Consider the following 24693-nt stretch of genomic DNA (forward strand, 5'->3'; position numbering starts at 1 on the left):
TTTTAAGATTAAAAATTTAAAATATTAACTTTATTTGTCACATACACATGGAAACAACAAAACACACTGTAAAATGCATCATTTGCATCAATACATTAGAGGCAAGGGTCCCAGGACTGATAGAATTAATGTATGAGCAGCATTTGATGGCTCCAAGCCTATACTCACTAGAGTTTAGAAAAATGAAGGGGACCTCAGTGAAATCTATTAGATATTGAAAAGCCTATAAAGTTGACATGGAAAGGATGCTTCCTACATTGGGGTGGGGTGGCTCAAGGACAAGAGGGCATAGCCTCTGAATAGAGGGGCATCCATTTACAACAAAGATGAGGAGGAATTTCTTTAGCCAGAGGGTAGTGAACCTGTGGAATTCACTGTCCAAGTTCACAAAATTCCAACAGCCAAACAGAAATCCAAAGCACACAAGGAGTTGCTCAGACCTGACAAAACCAAATCAAGGGTGATCAAGATCTTGATAAACAAAATATTTCATTGACTTAAACTTTCAAAAAGAAATCAAAACACAATGTAACAGTCAGCCAGTAAAATCCAAGAGGGTGAACCATCTGAAAATTTAGTGGTTACAATTGAAAGCGAATGCAAGGAACAAAATATTTTCCTCCTCGTGCTTACACAATTAAGTAAACCTGGTAAGTATATATATATAAGGAGCTAAAAGAAAACAATTATTGCAAATATTAACACAAGTAATTGAAAAGCATGTCTAACACAATGAAACTTTTCTCTTTATCAAGGCATAATTCTGGGTGTTGGACAAGTCTGACTTCTGTGCTTCACTGAATCCAGTGGTGCCCTTAATCAGGGATAGCACTTGTGCAGCATGACAGATAAATGCCTTTAACATGAAGAACGTCAGAAGCAGATTAAACAGCTGTTATGAAGATCAGCTGCCAATCCACATGGTATCTTAAAGCAGAATGATTCCCTACGGCTGCAGTTTGCATTGAGTCTAAATGCTTCTGTTACAATCAGAATGGCAGCATATTATACATTCCAACAATAACCATGCTCTCAAAGTGTTTCAGAATTTGTGAAACGCTTTGGGTTGTCTAAAAATTGCATTTTTCCATGTTCCTCAATCATGGCAAATTCAAATACATATGACTTAGCTGGACAGAGTACAAGTTGAAAATTTTATTCACCTTCACGGTGAACACTATATGGTGAATATAAACAAGAATGAAACTGTCTCTCATAAATCACCTTCAAACCGGGGGAATTTTATCTCCCTGACAAAACTAAAATATTGCAATATTCTAGGAAACAAAAAACAAAGCACCAGAATTATAGAACTTTGACTAGAAAAAAAACAAATCATGATTCAATTTTATCCAAATGTTCAAAAACAAAACTATTCACCTGTACATTATTGTATATAGGGAAACTAAATGAAAATCTGCCAGTATCTCCCAGCTAACACTTCGATGATGACTGAAATATTCACCAGAATATAAGGGAATGAACAACAAATATGAAACATTAAAGGTTTTTACTTTCTGATACCTTCAAATAAGCCCCACAGACAATTTATTAAAATTTTAAAATGAAAAAAATAAAATGAAAAGCAATTGAAAGATATTAAGTATCAGAATAAAATCTGTTTGGGCTTTAAAAAGGTTTTCTCCATATTTTGTTGTGAAATATATAATGTACAAAGTCAATGTTTTGTTAACAAATATTGATAGAGATTGATCATGTTCTTTTCCTGCTACAATTAAGGAAATACCATGCTCCTTTTAAGCAGCTGATTAAGTGATAAAAGATCATGGGATCACAAGATTGGAAGATTACTTAATTTATGATTCCATCCTATCTCATTTCTATGTGCCTTTGCTTGCCATAGTTATCATGGTTAACAATAGATATTACCAGAACTCCTGATAAACAAAATTTTAAATAAATCCCCGAATCATGACCCTGCAATCCAAGCATTTCAGAGTTTAATACAATTTTCAATCCCAATTGCCTCAAGATTCCAAAAAAATTAAAATGTTTTCTATCAGTTTTAAGGTTAACAAAGCATAAATTGAATAAATTCTGATTTAAAAGACAAAGCAAATATACAGTGGATTTTTATACAAGCAGACTGGCAAGATACACTGATATGGTATCATGGCAAGAGATCACAGTGTCAGTATAGGGGAAATCTTCAAGGACTGAGCAAAAGCTTTATTCATTCAGATGATGGTGAATCTGTGAAATTCTCTACCTCAGATGTTGAAGACTCAAATGCTAAATATAAATTAAAAAGAGATAGACATACGATGTATCCACAGGTATAGGGAGAAGGTCTAAATCTGGGAGGGAGGGGGAGAAGGGAGAGGGAGGGGAGAGAGAGGGGGGAAGGAGAGAGAATGGGGGGGAGAGGGGGGAGAGGGGGGAGAGGGGGAGAGGGGGAGAGGGGGAGAGGGGGAGAGGGGGAGAGGGGGAGAGGGGGAGAGGGGGAGAGGGGGAGAGGGGGAGAGGGGGAGAGGGGGAGAGGGAGAGAGGGAGAGAGGGAGAGAGAGAGGAGAGAGGAGAGAGGAGAGAGGAGAGAGGAGAGAGAGAGAGGAGAGAATCAGCTATTAAATAAGAGTAAATTCAAAAGAGCTGCATGGCTTTCTCTTGCTCTTTTCTAAACACAAAATAATCTGCAGACGCTGTGGTCAAAGCAACACTCACAACACGCTGGAGGAACTCAGCAGGTCAGGCAGCATCCGTCAAGCACCTCCGCTTTGTCAGGATCTCCCAGTGGCCACCCGCTTCAACTCTGCTTCCCACTCCCATTCAGATATGTCCATACATGGCCTCCTCTACTGCCATGATGAGGCGAAACTCAGGATGGAGGAGCAACACCTCATATACCGTCTTGGTAGTCTCCAGCCCCTTGGTATGAATATAGAACTCTCCAACTTCCGGTAATTCCCTCCCCCTATCCCTATGTCACTTTACCCCCTCCCCCAGCTGCCTATCACCTCCCTCATGGTTCCGCCTCCTTCTACTACCCATTGTGTTTTCCCCTATTCCTTCTTCACCTTTCCTGCCTATCACCTCCCTGCTTCCCCTCCTCCACCCCTTTATCTTTCCCCTTACTGGTTTTTCCACCTGGAACCTACCAGCCTTCTCCTTCCCACCCTCCTCCCACCTTCTTTATAGGGCCTCTGCCCCCTCCCTCTTTGTCCTGACGAAGGGTTCCGGCCCGAAACATCGACTGATCTTTTCTACGGATGCTGCCTGACCTGCTGAGTTCCTCCAGCATGTTGTGAGTGTTTCTTGCTCTTTTCTGTTTTGTTTCTGTGTGTGCAATTAAGGAAAAAAAATTTCAAATTGAGCAGAGCAGAATAAAAGTAAAACATTTCTTTCAAAATTATGCTCTCACAGCAATTTTCTTAAGATGTTTGGTTTTATAGTTGCACTTACTTCATCAGAGGCAGAACGCAGACACTGAACAGCAGCCTGTTTCTTCATTTCCTCAAGACTCAGGTCTGAACACTTTTTTTTCCCTTTTCCCCATTTCTTGGATGTTCCTTTCTCCCAACCCAAAAAGATGTCATTTTCCTGTTTCATAAAATCAGAGTGCAAGAATTAATGTATAGAAAACCCAACAGATTGATCTATAAGATTCAGGTTTATTATCATCGACAGATGCCATGACATTTGTTGTTTTGTGGTAGCAGTTCAGTGTAAGACATGAAGAACACTATAAGTTACAAACAAAATCTAGTAAATTGTGCAAAAAAATACAGGACTAAGACAATTTCTGTCATGGGATGGACAGGCAGAGGCAGAGGGGATTAAGTTAATCCTAAAACGTTGAGTGTGGGTCTTTAGGCTCCTGTACCTCCTCCCTAATGGTAGTAATGAGAAGAGGGTATTTCCTGGATGGTGACAGTCCTTAATGTTGATGCTGCCTTCTTGAGACACCATTTTTTTGAAGATGTCCTCAATGGTGGGGAGGGCTGTGCCCCTGATGGAGCTAGCTAAGTCTACAACCCTCTGCAGCCGGATTCAATCCTGCACACAGGAGCTTCCATGTCAGACAGTGGTGCAACCAAACAGAATGCTCTCCACCATACATCTGCATAAATTTTACTTGAGGTTTTGGTGACATACCAAATGTCCACAAACTCCAAATGAAGTACAGCTGCTGGTATACCTTATTTGTGATTGCATCAATGTGTCGGGCCCGGGGTAGATCCTGTCTACTACTGACTTCTCAAAAAAAATGGTGTGTTCTCCTGACTTCGCCCTCCCGAAGTCCACAATCAATTCCTTAGTCTTCCTGATGTTTAGTGCATTAATTATGATAGATAAAGCAAGCATTATCAAAATTAAGTCCTATCCTCACACCAAGGACACCATTTACATTGATGATTTGGAAGAGGGGACTGAATGTAGCGCAGCAAAATTTGCTGATGACACTAAACTGAGTGGAAAAGCAAACTGTACAGAGGATGTAGAGAGTCTGAAGAGGGATATAGATAGGTTAACTGAGTGGGCCAAGGTCTGGCAGATGGAATACAGTGTTGGTAAATGTGAGATCATCCACTTTGGAAGGAATAATAGAAGAGCAGATTATTATTTAAATAGTGAAAGATTGCAGCACACTTTTGTGCAGAGGGACTTGGAAGTGCTTGTTCATGAAACACAAAAAGTTGGCTTGCAGGTACATCAGGTTATTAAGAAGGCAAACGGAACGTTGGTCTTCATTGCTAGAGGGATTGAATTCAAGAGCAGAGAGGTCATGCTGCAACTACACAGGGTATTGGTGAGGCCACACCTGGAGTACTGTGTGCAGTTCTGGTCTCCATACTTGAGGAAGGATATACTGGCTTTGGAGGCAGTGCAGAGGAGGTTCACCAGGATGATTCCAGGGATGAAGGGGTTAACCTATGAGGAGAGATTGAGTCACCTGGGACTATATTCTCTGGAATTCAGAAGAATGAGAGGGGATCTTATAGAAACATACAAAATTTTGAAGAGGATAGATAAGATAGTAGTAGGAAAGTTGTTTCAAACAACACACATCAAAGTTGCTGGTGAACGCAGCAGGCCAGGTAGCATCTCTAGGAAGAGGTACAGTCAACGTTTCAGGCCGAGACCCTTCGTCAGGACTAACTGAAGGAAGAGTTAGTAAGAGATATGAAAGTGGGAGGGGGAGGGGGAGATCCAAAATGATAGGAGAAGACAGGAGGGGGAGGGATGGAGCCAAGAGCTGGACAGGTGATTGGCAAAGGGGAATTGAGAGGATCATGGGGCAGGAGGCCCGGGGAGAAAGACGGGGGGGAGGGGACCTCGAGGATGGGCAAGGGGTATAGTCAGAGGGAGAAAAAGGAGAGTGAGAGAAAGAATGTGTGTATAAAAATAAATAACGGATGGGGTACGAGGGGGAGGTGGGGCATTAGCAGAAGTTAGAGAAGTCAATGTTCATGCCATCAGGTTGGAGGCTACCCAGATGGAATATAAGGTGTTGTTCCCCCAACCTGAGTGTGGTTTCATCTTTACAGTAGAGGAGGCCATGGATAGACATGTCAGAATGGGAATGGGATGTGGAATTAAAATGTGTGGCCACTGGGAGATCCTGCTTTCTCTGGCGGACAGAGCAAGTTGTTTCCATTGGTAGGTGAGACTAGAACTGGAAGACATTGCCTCAAGATTCAGGAGAGAAGATTTAGGATGGAGATGAGGAGGAACTGTTTTTTTCCCCAGAGAGTGGTGAATCTGTGGAATTCTCTGCCCAGGGATGCAGTTGAGGCTTCTTCACTAAATATACTTAAGATACAGTTAGATAGTTTTTTATATAGTAGGGGAATTAAGGGTTATGGGGAAAAGGCAAGAAGATGGAGCTGAGTTTATGGACAGATCAGCCATGATCTTATTGAATGGTGGGGCAGGTTCGATGGCCCAGATGGCCTACACTTGCTCCTATTTCTTATGTTCTTATGTTATGATCTTTCATGCTATGTAGCCCTATCATACTAGATACGTTAGATACAAAATTAGCGGGTCAAACTGAAATCCATGAAGCATTGCTGGCCTTAGTAGTAATACAACCTTAATCCACAAAAATAATCCAACAATTTTATGACCAACCTTCTCTGCAATACAACCGTAACCATCAAACCAGGGGACCAAACTTGGTTCAATGAACGCTTTTGATCAGCATCAATGGACCTAAAATTACGACGTCTGTCTGGAATGCACACTTCAAATGCTAAATGCTGTTAAATGAAACCACCAGTCAAAGGAAAAGGTTAAGTAATCTTACATCAAGAAATCAAATCAAAACTCTGCACTCCTGCTGCATCCAGAAGAAAACTAATCAGCTTAGGAGAAGGAGAAGCTCCAATAATGGCAAAGCCCTGAACACAAGTGTCAAGGATAAAATTAACACAGTTACAAAGATCTACAGTCTGAAATGTCAGAGGGATAATTTATTTTAGTCTCCTCCCAAGCTCCCCACTCTCAGGTAAATCAATCCAGTCATTTTCAAGAAATGGGTGAAAAAACTACATCCTGAAAGTCAAACTGAAAAAAAATACTCCAGAATTAAACTATACCTGTACAACAATTTGAGGAACGCCACAATGGGGCCACTGTCAGGTTGGAGGAGCAACACCTCATATTCCGTCTGCATAGCCTCCAACCTGACAGTATAAACGTTGATTTCCCCAACTTCCAGTATTTCTCTCCCCTCCCACTTCTCGTTTTCCATTTCCCATTTTGGCTCCCCTCTTATCCGTCCTCTTCCTCTCACCTGCCTATCACCTCATTATGGTGATCCTCCTTCCCACAGTCTCAAATCTGCCCTATCTTGTATTCTATGAGTTCTCATTCTAGTCTCCACTCTCCTTAGCCATTCAAACTATGTGGCCCTGAATTTTCAAATCCCTTACTCACTCTTCCTTCAGTTAGTCCTGACGAAGGGTCTCGGCCTGAAACGTCGACTGCACCTCTTCCTATAGATGCTGCCTGGCCTGCTGCGTTCACCAGCAACTTTGATGTGTGTTGCTTGAATTTCCAGCATCTGCAGAATTCCTGTTGTTGGCCCTGAATTTTCTAAGTTTTTATGTGATCTCAGTTAAATTTCACTAATTACCAATCTAGTTAAACCAATTTCTCCTCATACAACAATCCTGTCAGCCCAACAATCAGTATGATGAATCTTCTTTGCACTCCTTTTGGTAAGTATACCCCTCTTCAGCACATACCTTCCAATCTTCGAAAAATCCTCAAGAATGCTTGTCAAATGTGATTGCTCTTTCATAAAGCCATGTTGACCATGTCTAATCCTGCTTATACACTTTGTATTTTCCAAGTGTTCTGGAATCACATCCTTTATAATAGAATGGCATCTTCACTAATAATGTAGCTGGTTGGCCTGCAGCTCCCCATTTTCCCTTTTCCACTTTTTCAAAGTAGTGTAGTTATATCTGCCAATTTCCAGTTGAAGGAACTCTTCCATAATCTTTACAAATTTGTACACTGACACAAATGCATCCACTATTTCTATCTCTACTTTTCTTACTGCCCTGTAACAAAGACCATCAGATCTTGAGGATAAATGGGCTTTCCATTCCATTAACTTCTCCAGCGCTATTTCTAACACTTATTTCCTTTAATTCCTCCTTTTTATTGGACTCTTGGTTCCCTACCATTCCTTTGCATTACTTGTATCTTCTTCTGTGAAAACAGAACAGAACCAAAATGTTCATTCAAAAACTCAGCCATTTCATTGTTTTCCATTATATATTATCCCTTATGTCGGAGAGTTACATAGTACAAAACAGGACCCTTCGATTCACATGTCTATGGCGAATGCACACTTATACTAATCCAATTTGAGTCCATATCCTACTATGCCCTGCCTATTCAAATGCCTGTCTAGATGTCTCTTAAAGTCAAGTCAAGTTGCTTTTATTGTCATTTCAACCATAACTGCTGTTACAGTACAAAACAACGTTCCTCAACACAACACAAAACTACATTAGACGTCAGACCTACACAGGACTACATAGAGTGCACAAAACAGTGCAAGACTGTACAATAATTAATAAACAAGACAATAGGCACAGTAAAGGACAAATTACAACATAATAAATTATGTAAATGTATATAATGTTTTAGCAGGAATTGAGAAAGAAATTAGCAAAAATTGCAAAGGGAGTGGTGTTCAGGGGTGTGTGTGTGCGCGTGTGTGTATGTATGTATGTATGTATGTATGTAGGTCGGTGTCAGACTAGGCTCTGGAAATTCAGGAGTCTAACGGCTTGGGGGAAGAAACTGTCTGGTCGTGAGAACCCGAATGATTCGGGACCTTTTGCCAGATGGCAGGAGGAAGAAGAGTTTGTATGAGGGGTGCGTGGAGTCCTTCACAATGCTGTTAGCTTTGGGGATGCAGCATGTAGTGTAAATGACTGTAATGACGGAAAGAGAAACCCCAATGATCCTTTCAGCTGACCGCACTATCCGCTCCAGGGTCTTGCGATCCGAGACGGTGCAATTTCCGAACCAGGCAGTAATGCAGCTGCTCAGGATACTCTCGATACATCCTCTGTAGAATGTGGTGAGGATGGGTGGTAGAAGATGGACTTTTCTCAGCCTTCGCAGAAAGTAGAGACGCTGCTGGGCTTTCTTGGCTACGGAGCCGGTGTTGAGGGACCAGGTGAGATTCTCCTCTAGGTGAACACCAAGAAATTTGGTGCTCTTAACGATCACTATGGAGGAGCCATCAATGTTCACCAGACAGTGGTCACTCCATGCTCTCCTGGAGTCAACAACCACCTCTTTTGTTTTATTCACATTCAGATACAGGTTGACGGCTCTGCACCAGTCCGTTAGCCACTGCAGCTCTTCTCTGTACGCTGACTCGTCGTTCTTGCAGATGAGACCCAGCAGTCGCGTCACTGGCGAACTTAATGATGTTGCTGCACAGTCGTGAGTCAGCAGGAGTGAACAGCAGTGGACTGAGCACACAGCCCTGGGGGCCCCCCGCCCCCCGTGCTCAGTGTGGTGGTGTTGGAGATGCTGCTCCCGATCCGAACTGACTGAGGGCTCCCGATCCGAACTGACTGAGTTCTCCCAGTCAGGATGTCTAGAATCCAGTTGCAGAGGGAGATATCCAGGCCCAGCAGGCTCAGCTTTCCAATCAAGTGCTGAGGAATGATTGTGTTGAATGCTGAACTGAAATCTATGAACAGCATTCCAACGTACGTATCTTTTTTGTCCAAGTGGGTGAGAGCCAGGTGGTGGGTGGTGGCGATGGCATCGCCTGTTGAGCAGTTGGGACGATACGTGAACTGCAGGGGGTCCAATGAGGGGGGCAGCAGGGTCTTGATGTGCCTCATGATAAGCCTCTCAAAACACTTCATGATGATGGATATGAGTGCAACGGGACAGTAGTCATTGAGGCAGGACACTAGAGACTTCTTCGGCACTGGGACGATGGTGGTGGCCTTGAAGCACGTTGGAATGACGATGCTGCTCAGAGAGATGTTGAAGATATCAGTGAGAACATCTGCCAGCTGGTCTGCACATCCGCTGAGCACTCTGCCAGGAATATTGTCTGGTCCAGAAGCCTTCCGTGGGTTGCCCTTGCATAGAGTTTTCCTCACATCAGCCACGGTAAGACACAGCACCTGGTCATTGGGAGGAGGGGTGGTCTTCCTCGCCACCACATCATTTTCCGCCTCAAAACGAGCATAGAAGTTGTTCAGCGCATCTGGGAGGGAGGCATCACCAGCACAGGCAGGTGATGTTGTCCTGTAGTTGGTGATGTCCTGGATGCCCTTCCACATGCACTGCATGTCGCCACTGTCCTGGAAATGGCTGTGGATTCGCTGGGCGTGTGCACGCTTTGCCTCTCTGATGGCCCGGGACAGTTTGGCCCTCGCTGTTGTTAGGGCTGCCTTGTCACCTGCTCTGAAGGCGGAGTCTCAGGTCCTCAGCAGCACACGCACCTCTGCGGTCATCCATGGTTTCTGGTTGGAGCGTATAGTGATGGTCTTGGACACAGTGACGTCATCAATGCACTTGCTGATGTAGCTAGTCACTGATGCTGTGTACTCCTCTAAGTTGATGGAGTCGCCATCGGTTGCAGCCTCCCTGAACGTGTGCCAGTCAGTGTGCTCAAAGCAGTCTTGAAGAGCAGAGATGGCTCCTGCTGGCCAGGTTTTCACCTGCTTCAGAACTGGTCTGGAGCGTCTGACGAGCGGTTTGTATGCTGGAATTAGCATAACAGAGATGTGGTCTGAGTAACTAAGGTGAGGGCGGGGATCTGCCCGGTATGCGTCAGGGATGTTTGTATCAACAAGGTCCATCGCGTTCGCCCCTCTCGCTGATGATCAGTCCACACGCTGATGGAATTTGGGGAGCACTGACTTGAGATTTGCATGGTTGAAGTCTCCGGCAACAATAAACAGTCCATCAGGATATGCGTTCTGCAGTTCGCTAATAGCCCCATACAGTTCACAGAGCGCCTCCTTAGCATTAGCGCTGGGGGGAATGTACAGACCGACTACAAGGACAGTGGTTAATTCCCGAGGTCTGCATCTAACAGTCACAAACTCCACTAGCGATGAGCAGTAACTAGAGACTAGCACAGAGTTCTTGCACCATTCCGTGTTGATGTATACACACAAGCCACCACCGCGAGCCTTAGCGCACAGAGCTGCTTCTCTGTCGGCCTGAAACAAAGCAAGCCCGTCTAGTTGAATGGCGGCGTCCGGAACTCTGTCGCTGAGCCACGTTTCTGTAAAAACAAAAACGCAGCAGACTCTAGACTCACGCCGAGTAGTCCACTAGAGTTGGATGTAGTCCAATTTATTGTCCAAGGAGCAGACATTGGAGAGCAGAATGGACTGGAGAACCGGCTGGCTAGGGTTTGTTTTCAGCCTAGCACGAACCCCTGCCCGCTTGCCGCGCTTCCACTTCATTGTGATTCTACAGCCCCCATCACTTCCTTTGGAAAAATGTTCTAAATATCAACCACTGTCTGAGTGAAAAACTTTCCCCTCAGATCCACTTTAAACTTCCACCATCTTACCTTAAATCTCTGAACTTGTTTACACAATTGTGAACAAAAATGTTTAAGTACCTACCCTGTATATATCACTCCTAATTTTTTATACTTCTATCAGGTCACCCCCCAACCTCCTTCACTCCAGAGCAAATGCATCCTACCCGATCTCTCCTGAAAACTAAAGTCCTCTAGTCCAGGCAACATCCTGATAGATCTCCTCTGTATTCTCTTCAGCACAATTACATCCTTCCAATGGTGTGGCAAGCAGTTTAGAAGCTATTTCTTCTAAAACCATTAATCCTAAATCTACAGGGAACATACAAAATTCATTAAGCAAAAGCAAATTTTCAAAACTGAATTGAATTGAATTGACTTTATTTCTTACATCCTTCACATACATGAGGAGTAAAAATCTTTAGGTTACAAAGGGAGAATTACTGATCACAGAACTAACTGAACCCTACTAGAATGAATAATCGAATGAAAAAATACATTATGCTTTAAGAATTCAGTGGGTCAAGCAGCATCTATGGAAAGTCAACCTGATGCACAGTCTGATCCAAAGCATCGAATTGCACAAGACCTTGAGACAATAACTTGTATCTTTTGTCTCCACAGATGTGACTTAATCCTTTGAGATATTTGAGATTTTTTTTGTTCCAGATTCCAACATCTGCTGTCTCTTTGATCTCAAATGAACGCAAGGACTGGTTAGGGGCTTAAGTATTTTAGTGACTCACCTTCCATATCTTATTATTTATAACTTTAGAGAATGTCATCAAATTGCCTGGATGTGCACAGCTCCAAGAACTCTCAAAATGCTTGGACTCATCCAGGACTAAGCATTCCCCACAATCTGGACCCCTATTCATCATCTTAAACATAGACATCTTCCACCCACAAACCACGTTGCTACATTACCCATCAGATATTTCCATTACAACACCTCCTAAAATACACAACCTCTAATGGTATGATGACGAAGAACAGCAAGCATGTTTAATTTGCAACTACTGACTTGAAAAATCATCATTCTTTTATTTTATTCTTAACAGGTAAAAATTCTGTTAAGTCTATTCACTACAAATGCTGCAGAGCTTGATTCAGCAACTCATTAAAACATTTTCAAGGACAATGGATCTTAACATTACCATCAATATCCATTCTGTGAATTAAAACAAAATGTTTTAAGGTAGTCCAATAAATCAATAATGATCACAGCTCTATGATTACATATATATAAAAACAAACTTCTCATATAACAATAACAAGATTATCAAAGAAGAAATGAAAACCAGTAAAGGTAGTAATGTGGTTAAAACTCAAAACAAATAAACAGCCCTCTCACCAAGTCAACCCTCTATGTGTGGCATCCAATTTGTTTTTCCTTTAGCACATTATAAGAAGATCTAAACTGTCTACTGACATCTTCTATAAACCTACCAAATACCATGGCGATCTTGACTATACCTTTTCCTACCCTGCCTCCGAATCCAACACAACATTCTCTGCAACCTGTGCCACCTTCAAGGGGATTCTAACACCAAACATGTCTTTACACCTCCACATAACTCTCCGCTTTCCACAGCAATCATTGCCTCTGTGAATCCCTTGTACATTCACACCCCCCCACCCCCCCGCACTAAGTTCCCACCTGGCACATATTGGCAAGTGACAGCAATACTACACTTGCTCATTCACCACCTCCCTTACCTCAGGGCACCAAACAGTTCTTCAAGGTGAGGCAAAACTTCCTTATTGTACTCAAGAACTATTCAATTTTTATAACAGTGAGGATGAAGCTGATCTTAGGCATGGTGGTACGTGCTTTCAGACGTTTTTAATCTTCTGCCCAAGTCATTTGCATCCTCCCCAAAGCTTCCACTTTCTTTCTAAAAAGAGGCAACCAAAACTGAACAATACTCCAAGATTTTTATAGAGCTGCAACATTACCTTGTGGCTCTTGAATTTAATCTCCTGAATAATGAAGGCCAACACATTGTATATGTTCTTAACTACCCTAACAATTTGTGTGGCAACTTTGCGGGATATGGACCCCAAGATACCTCTGTTCTTCCACACTTTGAAAAATCCTGCCATTAACCCTGGCCTCAAATAAGAGCTTCCAAAGTGTACTAGTTCACTTTTCCACGTGACTGGCAACAATGAATTATCAATGGAGTCAGGTTTTATAAAAAAAAAACAAACATTTATTAAACTCTGTTCAAGAATAGAGAAAGGTATTCCAACGACTAACTTAACCAGAAGTGAACTGCTATACGTCAACTCTGGAACAGTTCTTAAAAAGGTAAATTCGAAAGTCCAAGTGATTTACACAGTCAATAAGGAGAGACTTCTCTGGAAATGGATTTCTTCGAAGACGTGGTGTTACTGCTGATTCTTCAAAGGATTCATGACGAAGGAAATAAAACGGCTTAAAGGAACTGACCTTTTTCTGGCAAGTGAAAACTGCACAAACTTCCCTGCTCTTGCAGGAGTTATCTCAGATACAGGTCACCATTTCTGAATGAATACTCAATACGGTCGATCCTTTATTACAGGGGTCCCCAACCTTTTCTGCACCGCAGACTGGTTTAATATTGACAATATTCTTGTGGACCAGCCCACTGGGGGTGGGGATTGTTAATCACGACCAGAATATAGGTGACTCTAGGTCACTTATAAGTGGCTAATACACTCAATTTCGTTTCTAAAAGGGTTTATCTAACAAACTTAATATTAAACACACAGCACATATTTTCCTCCCATGAATATAGTGATAAGTCAATTATAAGTCACTAATAAGTCAATAGCATCGTAACGTTTTAAGTAACATTTGGATATTAAACACAGCGCATATTCCCCTCGTATGAACATATAAAATCATTGCAACACACCAATATCCCTGAATCAGTGGGAGCCCTGGGCTTGTTTCCCTGAAACAAGACAGTCCCATCAAGGGGTGATGGGAGACAGCGATACTCGAAGGGGGTTCCTTATGTACAGTCTATCCCGCAATTTAGTTTTCGTTGCATTCATTGCAGAAAACCCCACTTCGTAGAGATATGATGTTGGAAATGGAAGCAATGTTTTCAGTACTTTCGTGGCTATCTCAGGATATTCAGCCTTGACTTTGATCCAGAATGTCGGCAGAGATGTTATGTCAAACATACTTTTCAGCCCACCATCATTTGCAAGCTCGAGGAGTTGATCTTCTTCCCGCACTGACATAGATGATTCACCAGGGACATTCACAAATGGGTCAAGGACCCATTCCTTTGCACGTCTTGGGTCATTTGCGGTTGGGAAGTAATGCTCAAATTCTGTCCACAGCGAAGATAGGTGATCGCGCACCAGCTGTGAGAAGGACGATGCAGCCTCAGTCTCTCCCAAAATCCCAGCTAATGTTCGGAACATGTCAAATATGCCCCTGTCCACTCGCCATCCCCACAGTTCCAGTTTGGCTTTGAAAGCAGACACTTTATCTGCCAACTTGAAGACAGCTGTCATTCTCCCCTGAAGTGACAAATTGAGTTCATTGAGCAGGTTGAAGATGTCACACAGATAAGTGAGTTTTGCTATCCACTCCTCATCACTGAAGTGTGCTGCCAGTGGTGACCTTTTTCCTGAAAGAAATCTCTGTAGCAGCTCTCTTAACTCAAAAACCCTGGCCAGAGCTCTCCCCCTTGATAGCCACCTGACTTCAGTGCGTAAGAGAAGACGTTTGGGCTCTGCATCTACTTCCTCGCAAAGCTGCTCAAACAGACATGAATTAAGGGCTTTTGCTTTGATGTGATTGATAACTTCAACAACGTTGAAGCTTCTCCCAACAGGTCAGGCAGCACTTGCTTCTGTCCCGCTTGCTCACGTTTTTTTCGCTCAAAAAACTCAATGTGTTTGTCTTTAAGTGCAGGGTGCTTGGACTCAAGGTGCCAGAGCAGTTTTGAGGGCTTCATTGCCTCATTAGACAGCTTGTCTCCACATATCACACACAGGGGGCTTGGAGCGTGCGAGTCACCGGTCGAAATAAAGCCATATTTTATGTACAACTCATCGTATTTTCTGTTGAAGGAAGCTTTCTTTTTTTTTTGCAGTCTTGGCCTTAGCTGTCTCTGCATTATCATTATCGTGAGGCCTATTACGTCCCCTACCACCTTTTCCAAAGAAACTCTCAAGCAACGTTTGCTTTTTAGTCATCGAGTAGTTGTAGGTTAATGACTGACTGATGACCTTGCGTGGGTAATGACACCGCGTGCGTAATGATCTCGCATGCGTTCAAGTTCAACAGTGGGCGTGACAGGGAACGAGGAAAGGTGCAGCTGACTCATATCGTTTCATACGGCCCAGTAGCACATGCTTTGAGGCCCGGTGGTTGGGGACCACTGGTTTAGACAGCATCTGCTGAGCCAAAGTCAATCACAGGACTCTGCAGAGTGGTGAGGACAGCCCAGCACATCTGTAGATGTGAACTTCCCACTATTCAGGACATTTGCAGTGACACGTGCCTAAAAAGGGACCGAAGGATCATTGGGGACCTGAGTTATCCCAACCACAAAGTGTTCCAGCTGCTACCGTCCGGGAAACAGTACCACAGCATTAAAGCCAGGCCAACAGGCTCCGGGGACAGCTTCTTCCACTAGGGAATCAGACTGATTAATTCACAGTGACACAATTGTATTTCTAAGCTATATTGACTGTTCTGTTGTATATCATACTGTACATACTATTTATTACAAATTACTATAATTCGCACATTGCACATTAGGACAGAGATGTAACATAAAGATTTTTACTCCTCGCATAAGAAATAAAGTCAATGCAATTCGAAGTCAACTATTGTTTACCGCCACAGATGCTACCTGACCTGCTGAATCCTCGAGCAGCTTGATTTTTTTGTTCCAGATCTATTTGTAGACACTTACATCTCAATATTAATGCAAGCTTATTTCTTAATCAGATCTCCTGCAGAAGCAATGGCAATAGCACTCACATCTACTGTGATGAAACAGTGGGTTGGTTTCCACCAGGTTTCTTCTACTTTCTAAAAAAAAATGTACAGGCAAGTAAAATTGTAGACATACTACGTTGGCCCCAGAAGCATAGGGACGCTTTTAGGCTAGCCCTAGCACATCCTCGGAAACGTTGGTCATTGACGAAAACACATTTTATTGTATGGCTGAATTAACTCCTGCCTGAGCAAGGACCAAGATCTGCTCCAATTTACAGCGGACACAATCGCACGGCTCTCCACTCAGCCTTGGACCACTTGGACAAGAGCAATACCTAAATCAGACTGCTGTTTATCGATTACAGGTCACCGTTCATCATCCCCTGTCAGTACAAATCAACAAGCTTCAAAACCTGGGCCGTTATACCTCCAGTTGTCACTGGATTTTTGACTTCCTCATCAGAAGACCACAGTCAGTGTGGATCGGTGATGACATCTACCTCTCTCTGACAATTGACACCTTAAGGATGCGTGCTTAGTCCACTGCTCATTGGCCACCAACAGCAGCTCGCCAGAGTAGTCTGTCCTAGGCCAGTCTTTCAAGTTACCCCAGGTCTCTAGGCAAAGATCCTTCCTCTCCCAGGGATGAGATCTTTGGAGCTTCTGTAGCTCCAAGTTTTTACAGGATGGGACAGCTAACCCTATGACCAACTTTCCTCCTTTCACAGCTGGGCTTGGGACCATCATGGTGGAGTTAGTTCACTGATCAACTCACTCTAAGCTCATTACTGTGTGGCTAGGCACAGCTCAAACAGCATCTATAAATTCTCCAATGACACTACAGTTGTTGGCCACATTCCAGATGGTAATTAGGAGATGTACCCTGTACATCTCGATGTACATCAACGAGACCAAGGAATTAATTGTGAACTTCAAGGAAGTCAGGGAAATACACAAATCCTCATTGAGGAGTCAGCAGTGAAAGGGCAAACAGCTTCAACTTACTGGCCATCAACATCTCAGAGGAGCTATCCTGGGCCCAACAGATTGATGCAATCACAAAGGTGGTACACCTGCAATTATACTTCATTAGGAGTTTGATGAGATTTGGTATGTAACTAAACACTCTAGCAAATTTCTACAGATGTACGGTGGACAGCTTTCTGATTGGTTGATTTACCAGCTGGTACAAAGAGTCAAATGCACTGGATCATAAGAGGCGGAAAAGGGTTGTAGACTCAGCCAGACTTTAGTCCCCCTCCCCCCACCACCACAGAGGACACCTTCAAAAGGCCTGCCTCAAAAGACGGCATCCATCATTAAGAATCTCACAACCTGGGACATGCCCCCTTCTCATTACTACCATCAGGAGAAGGTACAGGAGCCTGAAGACCCACATTCAATGGTTAGGAACAGCTTCTTCCCCTTTGCCATCAAATCTCTGAATAGTCCATGAACACTACCTCGCTATTCTTCTTCTGCACTAATTATTTATTATCTTAGCTTATAATTTTTGGTATCTTGCACCATATTACTGCCATAAAACAACAAACATCATGTCATATGTCATTGATGATAAGCCCGATTCTCATTCTGACTAAGGAAGACAAAGAGCCATATGCAATCCTTGATAGATGTTTCATTGCTAAATTTAAGGGGTGTATTGTCACTTCTATGACAGATGAAGACGGAGGCTCTGAGGTCGACGGCAGTTGTTACCAGGTCGGCGCAGTCACTCTTCATGCAAGGACTGAGTTCGTATGACCGCTCTCTTTGCTGGTGTCAGAAGGATGCTTTCAAAATTATTAAATATATATAATTACTGGACTGTAGTTTATATTGCTATCCTTCAGTCTGCTGTGTTTTCTTTCTTCTTGCTGATTGGCAGGTGGGTGATATATTACTTTTTGTGCGGGGGAGGGGTTGGGCATTTGGGGTCTGATGTTCTTGGTGTACTCTGTGTGGGAAGATTGTTAGTTTTTGTGTGTGAGAGAGGGGTAGGGTTTGATGCTATTGTTGCTGTTCATTTTTACGGGGGAAGGGATGGAAGTTTAGGGCTTTAATGCTCTAGCTGCCGTTTTCTGTATAGGTAATCTGTTTGTTTGTGCAAGGGAAGGGTTGAGGGCTTAGGGTTTGCTAGTTTTGTTTCTATTTTTTTTCTTTTTTATCTGGGAGTTTGATGTCTTTTCTTTCAACAAATCCCATGGTTTTCTTTATTTCATGGCTATCTGGAGAAGACAAATATCAGAGTTCTATTGTACATGCATACTTTGACAGTAAAATGAACCTCTGAACCCTTAGAAGGGCTTTAAAATAATAAAATTGAAGATGATAGAGGTCCTTCCCCAGCATACGAATGCCCAGCTTATGTACCATCCTTAAATACAAATAAATGCGAGATACAAAGTATGGATTTGCTAGCTACCGCAGGGCTACACTTACAGGTGTTCCCTGCTTTTCGAATGTTCGCTTTATGACACCTCACTGTTACGAAAGACCTACATTAGTTACCTATTTTCGCTAACAGGTGTTTTCACTGTTACGAAAAAAGGCAGCGTGTGATAAAAGGCAGTGCGCGCCCTGAACAGCCAAGCTCCTCCCACAGAACTACATTTTAGCCAGCATTGCTTAAACACATGCCTGTGAGCATCTGTGTTTTACGTCCATTTATTTTGAGCATCCGTTTGCAAGATGAGTTCTAAGATATCGGAAAAGCCTAAAAGAGCTCGTAAAGGTGTTACACTTAGCCTAAAATTAGACATAGTTAAGCGTTTCGACTGTGGTAAACGAAGTAAGGACAAAGTGAGTGCGGCTTGTGGAAGCTGATGAAGATGATGTTGAAGAGGTTTTAGCAACCCATGACCAAGAACTGATAGATGAAGAGCTGATGCAATGGAAGAGGAAAGGATAACAATCAAAACCGAATGCAGTAACGAATGGACTGAAAGTGAAGTCGTCCAGAAACTGAACGTGAAGCAACTGCGTGAGATTTTTGCTGCAATGATTGCAGAGAAGTACGACTTTAATTTTGAAAGGGTACATAGGTCTAGGGCATATTTGCAAGATGGTTTGAGTGCTTACAAAGAACTGTATGACAGAAAAATGCGCGAAGCTAAGCAGTCAAGCATACTGACGTTTTTCAAGCCTTCCACATCAGCCATAGCAGATGATGAACCTTGACTTTCGACATTGAGGCAGGCAGAAATAGAAGAAGATGACCTGCCTGCCCTGATGGAAACAGACGACGATGAGATGACACCCCAGTGGTCCCAACCTCCGGGCCGTGGACCGATATATTGCCCCGAAGCATGCAGTGGTGGCCGGGACACACCCAGCACATCTTTAAGTAAAAAGCTGAAATAAACAAGTTAATTAATTAGGTGCCACCCGGCACATAAATGTCGGCCCAGATCAGAGGCGATTGCGTCGCCTCTGATCTAGGCCGACATTTACATGCCAGGCAGCACTTAATTAATTAGCTTGTTTATTTCAGCTTTTTTCTTAAAGATGTGCTGGGTGCGTCCCGGCCACCGCTGCACCACTGCCGCTTCGCGGATTGGTATCGGTCGGCAGCCCGGAGGTTGGGGACCATTGCACCACCCCAACCTCCAACGACTCAGCCTAACACGGCGTCATCAGTCTGCTCGGTGCTGTCTTCCTGATTCTGGTAAGTGATACTACAGTGTACATAATTTCTACTTTATATAGACTGTGTATTTTTATGCATTATTTGGTATGATTTGGCAGCTTCACAGCGTAAAGGTTACTGGAGAGAGCGTTTCTGCCGAGAGCGCTTGCGCCATGTTTCTGCCGAGAGCCCTTGCGTGAGATTTTCGCTACGGTGGACAGTGTGGCAATGATTGTAGAAAAGTATTTCTACTTTATATAGGCTGTGTATTTATTCTATCATTCCTGCTTTTACTATATGTTACTGGTATTTTAGGTTTTATGTGTTATTTGGCATGATTTGGTAGGTTATTTTTTGGGTCTGCGAACGCTCACAAATTTTTCCCATATAAATAAATGGTAATTTCTTCTTCACTTTACGACATTCCGGCTTACGGACCGTTTTATAGGAACACTCTACTTTCGGATGGCGGGGAAAACCTGTATATTATGTCATGTGGGAACTCAGTTTGTGGCCTCATTTTCAACTTGCAAGCAGTTAACAGAAAAGGAATCCTACCATAGCCTGGGGACAACATGTGTACAACTAAGGTGTCTACTTCAGGAGGGGATGCAATTAACAAGTGCATCATGAGGGAGAAAAAACATCTGAAGGAAGTGAATTCCCAAGCTGATTGTAGATAATAAAAAATAGCAAAAATTACAACAGAAAATGCTGGAGGCACTCAGCAAATCAGACTGCACCTCTGAAGAGAAAAAGAGTATTAACATTTTTGTTCAGTGACCTTCCCTCAGATCTGAAAAAGTAAGGACATAAGTATGGCTTTAATGAAGACACAGGAGACCGCAGATGCTGGAATCTGGAGTAACATACAAAAAGCTAGAGAAACTCAGCAGGTCAGGCAGCACCTATAATGTAAATACAAAATTCTGCAGATGCTGGAAATCCAAAGCAACACACACAAAATGCTAGAGGAACTCAACATGTCAGGCAGCATTTAAGGAAATAAATAAACAGTCAACATTTTGGGCCAAGACTCTTCCTCAGGAAGTTCAACAAACTGTTGGAGGATTTTACTAGATCGTGCACTGGGGAAGACAGGAATTGTTGATGTTTCAGGTCAAGACACTGTATCAGCATAAGACTATTTTAAGATGCAAGATTTGGGGGAAGCAGCAGGAGACAAAGTGGAGTGGAAAATGTGAATGTGTGATATGATGTCCAAATACAAATATGTTGCTGAACAATCTGACAAAGGCTGATGAATGCATGTTAATCACCATTGATCTCTGTGCAAGAGTATAAATACATGGAAATGAATTAGCACGAAACAATCATGATACAATCATTCAGTAAATCTTTTACTTCCTCCATCAATGTTACCTAATTTAATGTTACAGGTGGTTGACGTTACATCAAAACTATTGAGCTCTGACCCAAGCAGGTTGCTTATCTAAAATTGTTGAACTTAATATCCAGTCACAAGAACTACAACATGCCGATATAGAATCAGAGTTGCTGAACCTTGAGCTGACACTAAGGTTCACTGAAAAAATTCAGATCAAATAAAATGTAATGCCTGGTTAAGGACATGGTTTATTGTACTTCTACTGCTTTGCTGTTAGGTATTGCATTTTAGCAGTTATTCCGCAAAAAACAGTGTGTTCTGCTAGTTAAGCATCATAGACTAGTGTTTTGGCTTCAGATAAGATAAGGAGCCATTTGCTCAATTTAGAATGTTGTGTCAGCCAATTGGGTTTGTCTTTGCAATATTCTGTTCAGTGGGATTCCATGGAATGAGAGAGTTGGGAGGGATCAGCTTTCTAAGGGACAGTGGTCTGGGTTTGTCTCTTTTGTTGGGAGGTATTGGAAAAGAAGGAGGAGTGCACAAGGGAAGGCGTTTGAAAGACCCGAATCAGATCTGTTGACCAAGCACAAGAAGTCCAGTTATGACCTCCGGAAAGCTACTTCATATGCAAAGTTGCAATTACGGACTAAACGAATCACAGAAGGGTCCTCAACAGTTGTGGCAAGGCTTGAATGGTATCATCTCCTACTAGGAAAACCAAACAACCTATATGACAACAAGGTTTCACTCCCAGATGAGCTCAATGCCTTTTATGCTTGCTTTGACTGACAGAACATGGGGCACCTTCACATCCTGCAGAAGGGTGAACAAATGAATGCACCTGGTGTACCTGGCCCAGAACTGAAGACCTGCGCTAATTAAATGGCTGGAGTGTTAACTGACATCTTGAACATCTTACCTCAACAGTCTGAGGTACTGACCTATTTAAAGCAGACTTCAGTTATACTGCTACCCAAGAAGAACATGGTAACCTGTCTCAGTGACTATCGCTGAGCCCTTTCATCCACGGTGATAAAGTGCTTTAAAAGGCTGGCCATGAAGAATATCATCCCCTTCCTGAGGAGTGATTTGGATCTGCTCCAATTTGCCTAACATCACAATAGGTCAACAACAGATGCCATTTCGATGGATCTTCACTCAACCCTGGAACATCTGGACAGTCAAGATGCATACATCAGGATGCTCTTCATTGACTATAGCTCAGCATTCAACACCATCATCTCCACAAAACTGAAACAATAAGCTCCAAGACCTAGGCCTCAAAACATCTTTGTGCAACTGGATCCATGATTTTCTCACTTGCAGACCCCAGTCAGCTTAGTTTGGCAATATCTCCTCCACAATCACCATCAGCACAGGTGCACCACAAGACTGTATGCTTGGCCCTCTGCTTTACTCGCTTTATGTCTGTGAGGCTAAGTACAGCTCCATTGCTATTGCTAAAGCCAATGCTGACAACATCAGCATTGGTTGAATAAAAGGTGGTGACAAATTTGTGTATAGGAGGGAGATTGAAAATCTCAACATCAGCAAAATCAAAGAGCTGATTATGAACTACAGGAGAAAACCTGAGGTCTCTGAGCCAGTCCTCAGAGATTTGAGGTGGAGAGGGTCAGTAACTTTAAATTCCTTAGTATTATCATTTCCGAGTATCAGAGTATTGATCCTAAGACCAGCACACAAGTGCCATTACAAAGAAAGCACGGCAGCACCTCTACTTTCTTACAAGTTAGCACAAATTCAGCATGTCATCTAAAACTATGACAAATTTCTATAGATGCAAAGTGGAGAGTATCCTGACCGGTTGCATCATGGCCTGGTATGGAAACACCAATGCTCAGAATGGAAAATGATAAAAAAGTAGTGGATGCAGCCCAGTCTATTACAGGAAAAATCCTCCCCAACATTGAGCACATTAACAAGGAGCACCGCTACAAGCAAACAGCATCCATCATCAAGGACTCCCACCATACCTAACATGTTCTTTTATCACTGCTGCCTTCAGGAAGAAGGTACAGGAGCCATGACCCCCACATCACAAGATTCAGGAACAGTAATTACCCTTCAGCCATCAGCCTCCTGAACCAGCACGAATAACTTCACTCACCTCAACTCTGAATTGATGCCACAACCTATGGACTCACTTTCATGCACTCTACAATTTACGTTCTCAGTATTTATTTATTTACTACTTATTTGTTATTATTGTTTGATTTTTGTATTTATTGCTCTTTGTTGGTGAGTAGCTTTTCATTGATTGTACTTCTTTGTTAAACTGTGAATGCCCTCAAGAAAATGAATCTTAGGGTACTATATGGTGACAATAAAGTTAAATAATATATTCTTAGACCTTAGGAGCACAAAGTAAACATGCTACGTCGAAGATTTTCCAGCATTCATTAAGACTATTCCATATTAAGTAAAGAAAAAATTATTAACCTCTTTAGAAATTTTCAACTGTTTTCTTCCCCTTTTCAGGAGAGATTCCCAAATTCCAGTGACTTTTGTATGAAGAAATCATTACTGACGTTGCAGAAACAGCCAATGGAAGTCAACATTAACAGATGCATACTCTGGCCAAAAGTACAGAATTCAGTCGTCTAAATAATGAAATGAATTGTATCACCTTTGTTCATGAGGGGTTGCAGGAAATATAAAATTATGGAAAGTATGTACTTTAGGAAGCACTTGTAAAACTACAAAACAAATATAACATTATGGTGAAAAGAATATTAAATCCCACAATTATTTTTCTTTCACAGTGAAAGCAACTCCTAAACAAATCACTTGCAATTCTGAAATCTGTATTATAACTTAATAAATACTTTAAAAAATTACGTTACATACCTGTTCCTGCAAGTCATAGTCATAACTGTCATGGAGCAGAAGACTGAGGACATAGCGAGTGTAGATCATGGCATCGATCCCACATTTCTCTAACTCTTGTCCTAGCCAGGTCTGCACTGGACCCAAAGCTTGAAAGAGAGACATTTCAGGAGCAGATGAGAGGCTTTGGCAAGAGCTTGAAGATTCCTCAGATGGTCGGCCTTCCACAACAACTGCACAGGTTGGAAGCGTAAAGGTATGCTGTAGGCATTCTTAAATCTTGCAGCATTTTCCTGACTGATATTGAAAATTATCTGGAGTTATTCACTCCGGGTGTAATGGTCGACCAATTGCTTGGACTACCATTTATACTGGCTGCAAATAGTCAATAGATGGAAGTTTCATTCCACTGGCATGGCAGATGGCGAGAGAGGATCTCAATTAGCAAAACACTCCCCTGTGCTTGCAAACTTTCAGACAGATTAGACACCTTTCATGGTTCTGTTATTGCAGGACTACTTGTGGTAGAGCCTGAAAAATATGATAGAGGTACAAAAGTGTATTACTATTAAAAATTCCAAATGATGGACAACTTACATAATGTAGTTATAATTCATCATCAGCCAAATTAGTTTACTAAATTGACCAACTTCTGTATATTCCATGTAATTTTTCATCATCTGGCAATGCATTTCTACAACTAATCAAAAATAGACTACATCACAAATGATTTAGCTTTAGGTTATGCTACTGGGAATGATAAAATGGAATCAATTGTCATCCAGAGCTAATCAAGGCAATTTTTAACATTTTCAAGAAATTTCTCTTCACTTGAGAAGATTGGAAATTGTTGATAATATTAAAATTCCCTCTCATCTCCCTCGGCTCCCACAGCATAAGAA

General features: G+C 42.4%; 1 protein-coding gene across 2 annotated transcripts in view; it reads right to left on the reverse strand.

The window, feature by feature from the left end:
• The window catches only part of kiaa0232 (KIAA0232 ortholog), a 159261-nt gene that overhangs the window by 88933 nt on the left and 45635 nt on the right, over window positions 1–24693 (reverse strand). For both annotated transcript variants that reach the window (XM_072256272.1, XM_072256271.1), the window contains exons 2-3: window positions 23813–24322; window positions 3421–3558 (exon numbers count right to left, since the gene is read on the reverse strand). In XM_072256272.1, the coding sequence (XP_072112373.1) occupies window positions 3421–3558; window positions 23813–23956 (282 nt within the window). In that variant the 5' untranslated portion in view covers window positions 23957–24322. The remainder of the gene's footprint in view (window positions 1–3420; window positions 3559–23812; window positions 24323–24693) is intronic.

Source organism: Mobula birostris, chromosome 4, assembly GCF_030028105.1.
Source record: "Mobula birostris isolate sMobBir1 chromosome 4, sMobBir1.hap1, whole genome shotgun sequence".
Classification (NCBI taxonomy): domain Eukaryota; kingdom Metazoa; phylum Chordata; class Chondrichthyes; order Myliobatiformes; family Myliobatidae; genus Mobula; species Mobula birostris.